Source organism: Takifugu rubripes, chromosome 7 (genome assembly GCF_901000725.2).
Source record: "Takifugu rubripes chromosome 7, fTakRub1.2, whole genome shotgun sequence".
NCBI lineage: Eukaryota > Metazoa > Chordata > Actinopteri > Tetraodontiformes > Tetraodontidae > Takifugu > Takifugu rubripes.
In genome coordinates, this window is record NC_042291.1 from 8,132,522 (window position 1) to 8,147,903 (window position 15,382).

At 43.6% G+C, this 15,382-nt stretch overlaps 3 protein-coding genes across 5 annotated transcripts in view; 2 read left to right on the forward strand and 1 right to left on the reverse strand.

The window, feature by feature from the left end:
* The window catches only part of rspo2 (R-spondin 2), a 42,723-nt gene extending 41,059 nt beyond the window's left edge, over nt 1-1,664 (forward strand). The window contains exon 5 of the mRNA XM_003965898.3: nt 176-1,664. Within this exon, the coding sequence (XP_003965947.1) occupies nt 176-291 (116 nt within the window). The 3' untranslated portion in view covers nt 292-1,664. The remainder of the gene's footprint in view (nt 1-175) is intronic.
* Nucleotides 1,665-7,591: 5,927 nt separating this feature from the next.
* Nucleotides 7,592-10,599, reverse strand: LOC101074339 (hepcidin-like). 3 transcript variants are annotated; one of them, XM_029838813.1, is made up of 3 exons: nt 10,395-10,599; nt 8,171-8,248; nt 7,592-8,062 (listed from the first exon to the last, which is right to left on the reverse strand). In XM_029838813.1, the coding sequence occupies exons 1-3, from the start codon at nt 10,479-10,481 to the stop codon at nt 7,961-7,963; spliced, it is 267 nt and encodes an 88-aa protein (XP_029694673.1). In that variant the 5' UTR covers nt 10,482-10,599; the 3' UTR covers nt 7,592-7,960. The 3 variants fall into 3 exon arrangements, with proteins under 3 accessions (XP_029694673.1, XP_029694674.1, XP_029694675.1); XM_029838814.1 differs by lacking the exon at nt 10,395-10,599 and adding an exon at nt 8,355-8,563; XM_029838815.1 differs by lacking the exons at nt 7,592-8,062; nt 8,171-8,248 and adding exons at nt 9,810-10,103; nt 10,212-10,289 and having other exon boundaries at nt 10,395-10,594.
* Nucleotides 10,600-14,295: 3,696 nt separating this feature from the next.
* LOC101065951 (hepcidin-like) lies at nt 14,296-15,093 on the forward strand. The gene is made up of 3 exons (XM_029838811.1): nt 14,296-14,503; nt 14,610-14,687; nt 14,796-15,093. Exons 1-3 carry the CDS (start codon nt 14,417-14,419, stop codon nt 14,895-14,897), a joined length of 267 nt encoding a protein of 88 aa, XP_029694671.1. The 5' UTR covers nt 14,296-14,416; the 3' UTR covers nt 14,898-15,093.
* The last annotated feature ends 289 nt before the right edge of the window (nt 15,094-15,382 follow it).

Here is a 15,382-nt window from a genome sequence, read left to right on the forward strand (position 1 = left end):
TTGTCTGAACCAATAGAGCAGCAGTCCACTGTGCTCAGGTCATAATCAGTGTCAACACTATGCAAATCGTTGTAGAAGAAGCAAAAAAAAAAAATGGTTATGGACACGTAGAATCTTAAATGTGTGTGTCTGTGTGGGTGCAGAGTGCCATTCCTAATGTTTCCTTTCTTTGCAGGTGGCTCAAGGAAGCACCGACCCAAAGAGCCAAAGAAGAAGAACAAACAGAGGCTGCGGTTTTGGGCCCAGAACCAGCACAGCGACCATTTGGCCTCTGCACGTAGCAGTCAGTGAGGAACGAACCTGCTGACTTACCATTGAAGAAAAAAAGAAAACGAAAAAACGAAGCAAAGCTGCTAGCCGCCGCTGCTGCAAGTATATTCTGACTGACATGGACTCTCCCGAACCCCCGACATCACACCTCCTCATCTGCCCTCCAGACCATCACTATGAAAAAAAAAATCATGTATAATATCAGTATCAGCATACTATACACATGCTTTATGCCTCCTGTTGCTCGTCCCCTCGCTGTGATCAGCCTCGGGCTCTCTAAGCCCCGCCCCATGCCTTGCCTTGTGGACATTGTCACTCACTGAACACACTTCCCACCATTAACGATGTTGTTATCCTGCGCGTTGATGGAAGATGAAGGGGCAACCAGAGACTGTGGAGGCGGGAAAGCTGAGTGGACAGATGGTTATTGGAGTCAGCCCGGGGTGGGGGTGGGGGGGTCAGGAGGTTGGAGGAACCTCGGAAAAAGATGGAGGATCAAGAGACAAAGAGTTAAAAGGGTTGGGTGAGGAAAAATGATGCTGATGGACAAGTAAAGTGGCATCTTGAGCTGACAGAGACTTTTTTTTGTTGTTGTTATCCCTCTATTTATGTCACAGATACCCTCACATTCCCCTTTATAATGGAGACAGTGATCCCATGTGTGGCCTTTATGTTATGTACATTTTTGAGAGTAATATGAAAGAAATTACCATGCATAGTTGCAAAAATATTTTATTCTCAGCACAACTGTTTACGTTCAGACCGCTTTATGCTCTAACTGTATAGTGTGGATTTAAAGAAAAAGAAAAAAAAAGAATTGTTTGACTAGCATGGCACCAGACTCATGTATATAGTTTATTGAAATATGAAAGCTTATTACTGTATTTTCAGTATTGAAATGTTCACCATTCTAAATGTTTTAGAAAAGCTAATACCAAGCTACAGATTGAAATTATTATAATAAACATAGCCGCCACATAGCTATTTCATTTATATGGTATATATTTGAGTTATTTATTAATTCTATTTTGTACTTTTTGTTCAGTGACTTTGTCTTTGCCTTATTCTGTTACTCTTATATGCTGAAATAATCTCTGAGTTAACAGTGCATATCTTTAAAGCGTGGAAAAGGGTTTTTGTCTGAAGTCAAGCCAGCTGTCGCATTCTGATCCTTCGACCTCATCTACTGATTTCATTGTTTCAAAAAACACGAAAAGAAAAGATCAACTATGCTTTAACATATTCTAGGTTTATCAATTAGGATCCAGCAAATGTATGGTCATAGGACTGCTAATGTGTACATTGTGTTTTATTAAAGTGCATTTCATGTGACTGTATGATGAAGACCTTCATCATTGTCTATGGCTTAATATATGTGGCTAAACTCTGAAAAACTGCTTCCTTGTTTTAATTCAGTGTCCAGTTATGTGATCTGAGAACCATTTGTGAAATCCATCACGGCACATTGCATGACACAAGCGCTACCTTTAGCCAAAGGATTGGATATGGTTGGTTGGGCCTTTACTGCATGACGGCATGACGCTTTCTAAATCTCTATGACGTCTCCCTATGAATGGTACCAGCCACGTGCATGTCTTCAGTGGCTGGGTCCAAACTCATAACATAGCGCTTTTATTTGGCCCTAGCGCTTTTATTTCCTCACACACACATTTAACAGCCTCCTGTGCTGCCTCACCTCCTTTATTTACCTTCACGCCGCTCAAAATGATCGAATAAACACATAGAAAGTTCACCTCCAGGTTAAGAATCTGCCGATACCTCTGAAAGAGACACGTTTAAGTGAAAGTCTGGGCTATTTTATCCACTGATCTCTACTGTATAATCATTGTCACGAGGAAAAATAAAGCCCAGCCTGCCAGACAGGCTTTAGATGCACAGTAGCAGATGAATCGCACAGTGTCATATACATATATCACCCTGGAAGACACAGACCGCAGTCTTCCTGCTCTGGCTAAAGCCCCTGAAATGACACATGATATTTCCATAGGGAGGCTGACAGTGTTGAAATATCCCACTCTTTATATGTTCCGTGTCCATGTAGAAGCTTACACAGTTCCTTCAGAGCTCAACATATTTCACAGGTGTTCACAGAAGCCGTGTGTATTTTATGCTCATTTAGATTTTATCTTCGTACGTGCACCAAGTAGACGTTTCCCTACTGAAAAAGACAGGGAGACTGTCCTCCAATGCGCCTGTGGAAAAACAGGGTACACTGAGTTATGCTAAAACTTTAGTTATGAGATCCTGAGGAATTTTTCACATCAGATTCCATGAAGATAATTTAAAGAGAAATTTATACATATATAGCCTTATATACTTATCACTTATATATAAACCTATTTTCATGCATCTGCACCAGATTTTATATTCCGCAGAGGTCTGAAAGATCACATGTTTGCCCAGAGAGATGGTTTTTGAATTATGTCATATTGTCAAGACACCAGTTGAGATGAGACACGACACAACCTTGTTATACATAACCATCGTACGGGCCTGTTTAGGATTATACAACATTTAAACGCTGAAATCTTCCACCTGAGATCCATTTGAGAAACATTTTATACCTAATATACCTTTCAGACATCATAAAGTCACATCCATCAGTTCACAATTTTGTTACCTGTTTTTATTCAGCTTCCCATATGTGCTTGTTACAATTAATTATCCTATAAATGATAGTATATTTATTCGAACCCCAATTTCACCACATTTTGTTCTGGTGAACCATTCAGTTACATAATGTTGCTTCACATTCTAAAGTCCCATTATTAATCACCTCTGCCTCACGAGTCCCCTGCATTATTGAATGAAACAAAGCCAACGTGCCTCTCAGAGGGCACATATACAGCAGAGAGATGTAGCAAATTGTTTTTGAATACATCTGCTGCTGGTTACAAGTTAATGAATAATTCACAGATGTCCTCCCCAGAGCCAGCCTATCATGACCCCAGACTGGAAGATTAAGCCCGAAGGCTTATGGTGAGGAACTGAAGCTGAAGTGATTCACTGAGTTCAACGCCACCACCGACTGCAGTGTTTATGGCGTAAATAAGAAAAAAAAAGAGTCAGGGTATCATGAGTGTCGCTTCAGAGGGTTAGCAGTCACCCACAGAAGCGAAGTCCCAGCAATTCTGTAAACTGTGCCCTGTTTGTGTACATGCATACCTCTGTTTGTGCATGTGTGAGAGCTGCAATGTTTATGCTGAGTGTGGTTAGGTGCCTGAGACCGAAGCTCCCTTTTAATCTGCTCGGAGAGCATTTTCATTAGTTCTGCCGGCTCTTATTATTAAAGCCTGCTTCAAAGGCACAACAAGTGAAACCACTAACAGGAAATGACCCAGTGGGCTCCGCAACACACTGTATAGATCAGTTAACCCAATGTGTGGGTTTACAGTGGGTTATAATGGCACATTTAATCTTATTTTGTATATATAGTACGCAGGGACCTCGATTCTGCTTTCAGCCTGCTGTGAGCGTGCATGTGGGCAGCTGTGTGACACATTCGTTCCAGTGCAGGAGGCAGAAATGGAAGTTATGACATGTGGCAGAGGATTAAATATTGTAATAATTTGCAGGTTTAATAACTGTATAATGAGGCATCGCTTGCCCCTGGATCTGAAGGAAATCTGGACTCATTATGGGTTTGCCACGGCGTTTGGCACGGACTGACACGGTGGTGTCAAAGGACAGGCAGGACTTAATATTTTAAGTTTGCCATATGTTAGCCATCACTGTGTGTACAAGCCCACTAAATGGTGGTATTAATGAATGTCTTTTATGACTACACCCACCCTTAATTAGAAAAAAATCAATCCAAAGTCAACTCTCAATATTTTGTCATCATTTCAAGTTGCTAGGTAACAAGCAAGCCTTAAAATAAATATACTCTTTAATAAAAGCTAATTACCAGTGACAGATTTTTTTATTTTTTTCACTTTTCCACAGAGACTTTGGAAAGAGGAACTTGTAAAAGAGGTTGTTCTGGGAATTTGTGTCTCACCTGCAGTACAGGAAGAGAGAAAAAAAAGTTAATGCTCACTTAATTTATGTCACCAATCGGTGCCTGGTTTATATTCTTGGATGACAAATGGGTAATATTTATGAGTCACTTGCTGAGCTAGTGTTACCACAGATAGCAGGTGCAGTGGGGGGACATGGGACATTTTATCACCGTCCATTAAAGCGAACAGACAGACATAACGATAGCAGCCCACTGGGCTGTACCCTTTGGGTATTTCCTGGCTTATTTAACCCTGATTTGCACTGAAATGTCTGGGTTTTTATTTTACAGTGGCTCCCAAACACAACACAAAGCCATTGTCCTTGGTACTTTCATGGGAATATGCTGTACTATTGAGAAGCTACGTCCTTCCTCGCAGGACATGGCAGGATTTACGAGTAGAATTGAACCATACCATGCACCTTAAAGGCATTACAGAATGGCTAAATGTTCACTTCTTACTGGTGCTTAGAGCGCAATGGGAACAATCATTATATTAGGCTCAAGAGCCAGCTGGTTGGGACAAATCCTCAAGGATTCGTATTTTCCCCCTTTGACTCCCTGGCAGTGTTAAACCATTCATTCATTCTTTTTTTTTATTCGTACCTAGTAGCCATGTTACTACCAGTTTCAAGGGGAATTAATCGGAAACAGGTCTTATTAAAATATATTAAGTCCCATTAAATTGGATATAATGTGCTTAGTAAGGGCCCAGAAGGGTTGTATCCGAGCATACCTGTTGTGGCACTAGTGGCTTTAAGGAGCAGAGTTGTGTTATTCCAAAGAGGCTCTAGGCTGGTTCCAGGGGGGCTATTCACTTGAGCCAAGTATTGTATTGTGGGTAAGCAGATTTTAAGTGGGTATGAGTACAGCAGGGGGTTAAGGGAGGGTCTCATTGTCCTGGAATGTTTATCTTCACCTCCGAATTTATTCAGGGATGGATTATGCAGCCTCATGGTTTAGGAGCAGCCTTTACCCCCATTCGGAGGGTCTCTTCCTTCATTCATGCATTGACATTCAGGCACTACCCTCCTCACTACCCTCCTCTCATTCACAGTTAAGGCCAAGATGTGAAACGAGACCTGAGGCACAATGAGAGATAAACCTCAGTCTTTCTGGGAGAGACAACCTGTGATGGCTGGAGTTGGTGATGCTCCCGGTCAGCGCAACATGCTCATCAACCTCAGCATGGAACATTTCAGCATGTGGGATAAAATCTGTTTAATCAACTCAGCTGTGGAGGAGGTCCTGACCTCATGCCAGTGTGTGTGTGTATGTGTGTGTGTGTGTGTGGGCCCCAGCCTTTGACGTGGAGTGTGACCTGTGGTGTGGCCTAAGGTTCACACTGGTTGAAGCGATTAACTGTAGAAAGTGACTAATCTGTCATTGGAGAATCTATAACCATAGTGGGTCAAAGAGAACTTACAGTCAAAAGTATGTGCATTGTGGTCTTCAGAATCATTCTGGGATTTAGTCTGCTGGAGTCACGTCAAGTGATATGTTTGCTGTCTGAATACAGATTAGTGGCATTGAAGCACTAAAGCGTGCAAAAAAATAAACCTGTAACAGAAATCAAGAGGGATGCTGATCATTGATTTGTACTGAAACCGAATGATGACATTTGTAGACGTCTTGAGAGACACATAAAAGTTGATGAATTATGTTTCGTAGACCATAGATGTTCATCTCCTCAGGAAGTTTTGCACAGCAACCGAGCAATGTTTCAGATGAAGTGGCATGAATTATTGAATTGAAATTAGTTTCAGTGCATCCACTTAATTTCCATATAAATATTATCACCAAATCTCACCATATTCTTGATGTTTCTTGTAAAGTTTAGTCCAGAAATGGAACGATTGGTTGATGACGCCTGATGGTATCCCCTCCAGATCTGTGCTAAGCAGCTAAATAAGCTCTTCTGAGTGTGCTTCAAATGATGGTTAAAGTTTGTTTGGTCCCGTTTTTAAACTAGCATCGTTGAAGTTCAAGATCGGTTTATTCTAATTACCATCGCAGCGTGAGATGCAGCCCCGTCTTCATCTTGTCATTAAATGCAGACAAACAACAGCAGCATCCTGTTAATTTCTCAAGTAACCACTCAAGCAATTTATTTTGAGCACTTCAAAAACATTTGCTTGTACATTTGCTGCACAGTTCACCAATAAACAGGCCCATAATTGCTTCGTGCCTTTATTGTGTTGTGTTTTGTTACTGCGTATATGTAGGTATTAGTCGGATAAAATGAACCACATGGTGTGTGTGTGTGTGTGTGTAAGCTGAGCAGAAAACTCTGCTATTACTTTCTATCTCCATGTGTGGTTTTCCAGCAGCTTAGCTGCTATGGGGGAGTACAACAGGCACCCGTCTGGGCACGATGCCGACCTGGTATGCCTCTCAACCCCCTGCAAGCCTGAATGAGGGTGGGATCAGTGCAGGAGTCCACCAGGCTCCAGACTGGTTGTCTGTGCATTTGTGAGCATCTGAAGCTCTATGTTGATGTCTACATGTGCTCTTCTGTGTGTGCAGCTGGGTAATTATATCAACATTGCTTCGATTTAACAGGAGCCACAGGTCCACTATCACTCCCCTTGTGATTTTCTATAAGTTGACCTCTCCTTATGTTGTCCTCCACCAAAAAAAACAATGCCAGTCTCACTTGTAGGCTTGTTCCTCATCTCCGCAGCGTGTTAACCTCAGAGGCAGCTGACCTCTGTGGTCATCATGACGTAATTGTGTTCACTTGGGATTCCAGAAACACAATAGCATACATACCACCCTGCTGTACTTTTCCCTCACAATACCGAAAAGCAAGCCAAGCACAGCAGAACAGAGCTGAGCCTGTTCGGTGCTTGGGCACCAGACCACCCTCGGAAAATGTGGCAGCCTCAGATGGCCCAGTAGCTGATGGTAAATCTTTAACACCAAAGTATTCGGGCTAATGCTACCTTACCTTGAAAACTAAAACTGACGGAATTCTATGATATTTGGGGCTGTCTGTGTTGATGACTGAGATCACAATGTATAATATTAATGCAGTTAAATAACTAAAACATTCAAAAAATAGATATTTGATATGTATTTTGACTTGAGTGCAGTATGTAACACCCTATGAGTATGCCTGTTTTGAGATAAACAGCTGCCAGTTAAAAAAAAAAAAAGAGATGTCAGATTTGACAACCCTGCTCACTGATGTCAGTTTGGTTTGACCTTTAAGGTTAGATGATGGTTCATCCTCTTCTTCATATTCTATGATGAAGATATGACCATGTGCTGATAATAACATTTATGATACAGTACATGTCAGGTGCAACTGGAACAACAAATTTATTTTAAAATGGAGTTTTTGAAAAGATGACAAGTGTTGAATGTCCTGCACATCAAACTAAAGACTTTGTGTTTGTAAAGCAGGAAAACACCCAGAAAGAAAATCAGTTGATACATTGAAACTATATTTTCACATGCAAACATGAATGAAAGAACACGTTCAAACAATAGTTGATGGAAATTAATTTTCACTTTTCTATATATGAAAACATTTCACCACAATGAATGACTGATGATTATTATAGCCAAATATTGAAATAAAAATATATATCCTGAAAAATATCAGTTTCTTGAAAGTTTCTTTTTTCTTGCAAAAACTGATAACTGATAAAACTGAAAGAATAATTAGAAATCGCAACAGATTCCACATCCCTGCATTCCAGGACAGCATCGACAGCAAAACCTGCAGCGTGCAGGACGATGATGGCGCATGTGGGTATACGGCATCTGTGTGAAGGACAAGAGACATGAAGAACACCTTCAGCTCCAGCATCATCTTTCACTCATCTGCTTCAGTGTGAATGAGCTCAGTGTGTTTCAGTAGACTGAACCAACCTTCCAGGAGTCCACTGGCATCTCTTCATATACAGCAGCTCCATTATCATCCATCACTGGCACCTCCACATCTTCCAACTGTCCATGAACAGTGAACATTTACAAGCAGAGCCATATTTGATCAGCCTGACAAAACTTAATCAGCCCAAAAAGAGACTGAAATGAGAGCAGGTGGAGTTCTTACTTCACTGAGAGGAAGAGCAGAGCTCTCCTGGAGACAAATGAGGGCCAGCAGGACGGCCGCAACAACAGCAACACTGAAGGTCTTCATCTCTGGAGGGCTGAACTGCTCCAACTGGTTCCGGGCTTTGACTCTTGTGCAGGTGACTCTTGTCAGCTCCTCTGACTTCTCCTGTCTGATGGTTGTGTGGACAGAATGTGTTGGTATTTATACGCTCTTGGACCTCTGTTGCCTCATCACTGGCAGCAGCTCCAGGTCAGTTGCTGTTTCCAGAATTTCACAAGTCCCGGACTGAAAAAGATTACTGAAATTTCCGTGTCTTTTTCTTAGAGACACATTTGCACACATGTGTATTTCTTCAGTCAATCCCTATACTGTATGTGTCATCAACATTCAGTTCTGTTTAAAAAACACAACATGAGACACCACTGCAGAAATACGAAGCACATTTTGATTTGGGCATTAGACAATGACAGCAAGATTCCTGTTAACTTATTCTTAAATTAATAAACAATAATTATTTTCTAGAATAAACAACAACTCAATTTCTTGGGGGCTTCTCTGTGAGGAGTTTGCATGCTTTCCCTATGCCTGATTAGGTTCTCTCCAGGTTCTCCAACAGGGATTTGTGGGATTGGGGAATTACCGTAGCTGCCTTAAAGAGGTTTTCGCCTTATGTTAGCCTCATAGATTGACTCATCCCCGTTTTACACCAACTCTTGCCTTGAAGGCATCTGGGATAGACTCAATCCTGATACACCGACTCCCCAAGTTAGAACATGAAATAATTAAACGAAAACCTTCCATTATTATTGTTTTTCTTCATACTTGGGCCAGCTATTTACCTGTTGGGTAATTCAAATCACTCCTTTAAGAAGAAGTGTGATTTGAGTACTCATACAGAAACAATGTGGGAACAGAAGTGAAATTAATTTTTAAGGAAGCTGATTGACTTATTTTTCTTCTATAAACTCTTGAGAAGAGGATTTTCATTGGACTTAATAATTATATGACACTATTGCCTATGAACAGAGAATGTCTTCTCGAAGTAAACATACATAAACTATTTTTTAATATGTATACAAAATTTCAGTCTGAACTACAGTCAGATTTAACAACCCTGCTCACTGATGTCAGTTTGGACTTCTTTGATCTTTTAGATTAGATGATGGTTCATCCTCTTCATATTATTCTGTGATGAAGATATGACCATGTGCTGATTAGAACATTTAGGATACATGTCAGGTGCAACTGGAACAACGAATGTGCTTTAAAATGGAGTTTGTGATAACAAGTGTTGAATGTGCTGCACATCAAACTAAAGACTTTGTGTTTGTAAAGCAGGAAAACACCCAGAGCTCCGACTGGGTCAAAAAGTAAAGAAAGAAAATCAGTTGATGGATTGAAACTATATTTTCAGATGCAAACAGGACTCACAGAACACATTCAGACAATAACTTAGGGAGTCTTTAGTGTTTATTTGGATCACTTGGACATAACTGCAAACATTTCAGCTCCGTGAAGGCTGATGGACGTCATGGCAGAATGACAAAGTCCAGAAGAAACATCAGATATTGAAAATCACAGTGTCAATTATTACTTTCAAGTTTACTAAAAATCCTACAGTGTTATTGTTGGTGACATCAGGAGCGATCAGAAGTCACAGCAGACACCACATCCACTCATTCCACAGCAATTACAGCAAAACTTGCAGTGTTTAGGACTCCGCTTGTGTCTGTTGGTATACGGCATCTGTGTGAAGGACAAGAGACATGAAGAACACCTTCAGCTCCAGCATCATCTTTCACTCATCTGCTTCAGTGTGAATGAGCTCAGTGTGTTTCAGTGGACTGAACCAACCTTCCAGGAGTCCACTGGCATCTCTTCATATACAGCAGCTCCATTATCATCCATCACTGGCACCTCCACATCTTCCAACTGTCCATGAACAGTGAACATTTACAAGCAGAGCCATATTTGATCAGCCTGACAAAACTCTATCAGCCCAAAAGAGACTGAAATGAGAGCAGGTGGAGTTCTTACTTCACTGAGAGGAAGAGCAGAGCTCTCCTGGAGACAAATGAGGGCCAGCAGGACGGCCGCAACAACAGCAACACTGAAGGTCTTCATCTCTGGAGGACTGAACTGCTCTAACTGGTTCCGGGCTTTGACTCTTGTGCAGGTGACTCTTGTCAGCTCCTCTGACTTCTCCTGTCTGATGGTTGTGTGGACAGAATGTGTTGGTATTTATACGCTCTTGGACCTCTGTTGCCTCATCACTGACAGCAGCTCCAGGTCAGTTGATGCTGCCAGACTTGCACAACTCCCAGGTTGTTGCTGGGAATGGGAATTTCTGCAACTGAAGGTAACTGGAACTTCTTTCTTTGTTTGTTTGATGCACCATCAATCATTTCTATACCTCTTACAGGTTTTGTGATTAAGATTAAGATTAAGATTAAGATTAAGATTGACTTTATTCATCCCCGTGGGGAAATTGAATTATAGTAGCAGCGAATGCAGAGTAAAGAGACAGAAAAAAAATAAATACAGATAGATCAGAATGGTGGATGTCATGTGTTTGCAGTTTTCTGATATTGTGAAATGACAAACAAACATGACAAGCAGACCAAACACAACTATATTCAAATAGAATAATTCACAGGCCATAATCTGTGTAAAACAAAGAAAGATTTATCACAAACAGATCTATTTATTCATAGAGGGAAAGGCAAAACTGTTACAGTGTAAAATTATAATAAAAAAAATAGCCAAAACCAAACACCACATTTAATTATACTACAGTTGATCCCTCATGGGCTACCACCTTATCGTGGTGGAGGGGTTTGCGTGTCCCAATGATCCTAGGAGCTCCGTTGCTGGAGAGTGCTCCTTCTGGGGGCTCCCTCATCCTCCTGGGTGACTTCAATGCTCACGTTGGCAACGACAGTACGACCTGGAGAGGTGTGATTGGGAAGAACGGCCCCCCTGATCTGAACCCGAATGGTGTTTTGTTATTGGACTTCTGTGCTCGTCTTAGATTGTCTATAACAAACACCTTGTTCAGGCATAAAGGCGTCCACATGTGCACTTGGCACTAGGACGCCTTAGGCCGCAGATCGATGATCGACTTTGTGGTCGTGTCATCGGATTTGCGGCTGCATGTTCTGGACACTCAGGTGAAGAGAGGGGCGGAGCTGTCAACTGATCACCACCTGGTGGTGAGTTGGCTCCGATGGTGAGGGGGGATGCCGGACAGACCCGGCAGACCCAAACATATTGTGAGGGTCTGCTGGGAACGCCTGGCAGAGTCTCCTGTCAGAAGGAGCTTCAACTCACACCTCCGTGAGAGCTTTGACCATATCCCGGGGAAGGTGGGGGACATTGAGTCTGAGTGGACCATGTTCTGTGCCTCCATTGTTGAGGCAGCTGACCGGTGCTGTGGCTGCAAGGTGCTTGGTGCCTGTCGTGGCGGCAATGCCCGAACCCGCTGGTGGACACAAGTGGTGAGGGATGCCATCAGGATGAAGAAGGAGTTCTATTGGGCCTTACTGGCCTGTGGGACTCCTGAGGCAGCAGATAGGTACCGCCAGGCCAAGTGGAGTGCAGCTACGGCGGTTGCCGAGGCAAAGACCCGGGCACGGGAAGAGTTCAGTGAGGCCATGGAGAACGACTTTCGGACGGCCTCGAAAAGGTTCTGCACCACCATCCGGCGTCTGAGGAAGGGGAAGCAGTGCACTGTCAACGCTGTGTATAGTGGTGATGGTGTGCTGCTGACCTCAACTCGGGATGTTGTGGATCGGTGGAAGGAATACTTCGAGGACCTCCTCAATCCCACCAACGCGCCTTCCAATGAGGAAGCTGGGCCTGGGGACCTGGGGATAGGCTCTCATATCTCCGAGGCTGAAGTTGCGGAGGTAGTCAAAAAACTCCTCGGTGGCAAGGCCCCGGGGGTGGATGAGATCCGCCCAGAGTTCCTTAAGGCTCTGGATGTTGTAGGGCTGCCGTGGCTGACTCGACTCTGCAACATTGCGTGGACATCGGGGGCGGTGCCCCTGGATTGGCAGACCGGGGTGGTAGTCCCTCTTTTTAAGAAGGGGGACCGGAGGGTGTGTTCCAACTATAGGAGGATCACACTCCTCAGCCTCCCTGGTAAGGTCTATTCAGGGGTACTGGAGAGGAGGGTCCGCCGGATAGTGGAACCTCGGATTCAGGAGGAGCAATGTGGTTTTCGTCCTGGGCGTGGAACAGTGGACCAGCTCTACACCCTCAGCAGGGTCTTCGAGGGTGCATGGGAGTTTGCCCAACCAGTCCACATGTGTTTTGTGGACTAGGAGAAGGCATTCGACCGTGTCCCTCGGGGGGTCCTGTGGGGGGTTCTCCGAGAGTATGGGGTGTCGGGCCCGCTGATACGGGCTGTCCGCTCCCTGTACGATCAGTGTCAGAGTTTGGTCCGCATTGCTGGCAGTACGTCGAACTCGTTTCCAGTGAGGGTTGGTCTCCGCCAGGGCTGCCCTTTGTCACTGATTCTGTTCATAATTTTTATTGACAGAATTTCTAGGTGCAGTCATGGTGTTGAGGGGGTCCAGTTTGGTGACCTCAGGATCGGGTCTCTGCTTTTTGCAGATGATGTGGTCCTGTTGGCGTCATCAGCCTGTGACTTCCAATGATCACTGGATCGGTTCGCCGCCGCATGTGAAGCGGCTGGGATGAAAATCAGCACCACCAAATCCGAGGCCATGGTTCTCAACCGGAAAAAGTTGGAGTGCCTTCTCCGGGTCAAGGAGGAGATCCTGCCCCAAGTGGAGAAGTTCAAGTACCTCGGGGTCTTGTTCACGAGTGAGGGAAGAATGGAGCAGGAGATCGACAGGCGGATCGGTGCGGCATCCGCAGTAATGCGGACTCTGCACCGGTCCGTAGTGGTGAAGAGAGAGCTGAGCCAAAAGGCGAAGCTCTCGGACGCCGGGAGGAGCTCGGAGTAGAGCCACTGCTCCTCCATGTTGAGAGGATGCCCCCTGGGCGCCTCCCTGGTGAGGTGTTCAGGGCATGTCCCTCCGGTAGGAGACCCCCAGGAAGACCCAGGACACGTTGGAGAGACTATGTCTCTCGACTGGCCTGGGAACGCCTGGGGATCCCCCCGGATGAGCTGGAAGTCTGGGCTTCTCTTCTTAGGCTGCTGCCCCCGCGACCCGACCCCGGATAAGCGGTAGAGGATGGATGGATGGATGGATGGATGGATACAGTTGATCACTTTGATTCAAAGCCACCACACTCACATCATGAATGTTCCAATTAAACACATTTTTAAAAAGATCTTTATGTCAATAAACAACACACTTTCAAGATTATCTAAAATTTGGCAAAACCTCTGTAAACAATTACCATATATTTTCTATATTACAGCAGTTTCAATGTTCTCCACGTCCGAATGGGTTTTCTCCAGGTACTCCAACTTCTTCCCGAATTTCTGAAAAGACATTTGGCAATGTGGGGATTGATGGATGGGCGACACTCAATTGACCTTATGATGTGAGTATGAATGAATATAAATCCTCTATGTTAGCTATTTCACCGCACAAATGGAAAAGTGGAAAAAATGGAAAATCAGGATGATTTCCAAATATTAAGATTATCCATATAAGGCAAAACTAACATATAATAAGTTGTGTTGTACCTTCATATCAGAATCTAAAGGGTCTGCTGATCAAGTTTATTTGCCATTTCACAATATCAGAAAACGGCAAAAACAAGAAATCAAAAAACCTGTAAGAAGCCAAAAAATGATTGATGGTGCATCAGACGAAAAAAAGAGAGAAGTTCCAGTTACCTTCAGTTGCAGAAATTCCCATTCCCATTCCCAGCAACAACCTGGGAGTTGTGCAAGTCTGGAAACAGCAACTGACCTGGACCTGCTGTCAGTGATGAGGCAACAGAGGTCCAGGAGCGTATAAATACCAACACATTCTGTCCACACAACCATCAGACAGGAGAAGTCAGAGGAGCTGACAAGAGTCACCTGCACAAGAGTCAAAGCCCGGAACCAGTTGGAGCAGTTCAGCCCTCCAGAGATGAAGACCTTCAGTGTTGCTGTTGTTGCGGCCGTCCTGCTGGCCCTCATTTGTCTCCAGGAGAGCTCTGCTCTTCCTCTCAGTGAAGTAAGAACTCCACCTGCTCTCATTTCAGTCTCTTTTTGGGCTGATAGAGTTTTGTCAGGCTGATCAAATATGGCTCTGCTTGTAAATGTTCACTGTTCATGGACAGTTGGAAGATGTGGAGGTGCCAGTGATGGATGATAATGGAGCTGCTGCATATGAAGAGATGCCAGTGGACTCCTGGAAGGTTGGTCCAGTCTACTGAAACACACTGAGCTCATTCACACTGAAGCAGATGAGTGAAAGATGATGCTGGAGCTGAAGGTGTTCTTCATGTCTCTTGTCCTTCACACAGATGCCGTATACCAACAGACACAAGCGGAGTCCTAAACACTGCAGGTATTGCTGTAATTGCTGTCCTGGAATGAGTGGATGTGGTGTCTGCTGTGACTTCTGATCGCTCCTGATGTCACCAACAATAACACTGTAGGATTTTTAGTAAACTTGAAAGTATTGAGTGACACTGTGATTTTCAATATCTGATGTTTCTTCTGGACTTTGTCATTCTGCCATGACGTCCATCAGCCTTCACAGAGCTGAAATGTTTGCAGTTATGTCCAAGTGATCCAAATAAACACTAAAGACTCCCGAAATTATTGTCTGAACGTGTTCTTTGAGTCCTGTTTGCATCTGAAAATATAGTTTCAAGTTTATCAACCAATTTTCTATTTCACCCAGTCGGAGCTCTGGGTGTTTTCCTGCTTTACAAACACAAAGTCTTTAGTTTGATGTGCAGGACATTCAACACTTGTTATCAAAAACTCCATTTTAGAGGACATTTGTTGTTCTAGTTGCACCATAGAATAAGAAGAAGAGGATGAACCATCATCTAACCTAAAAGGTCAAAGAAGTCCAAACTGACATCAGTGAGCAGGGTTGTCA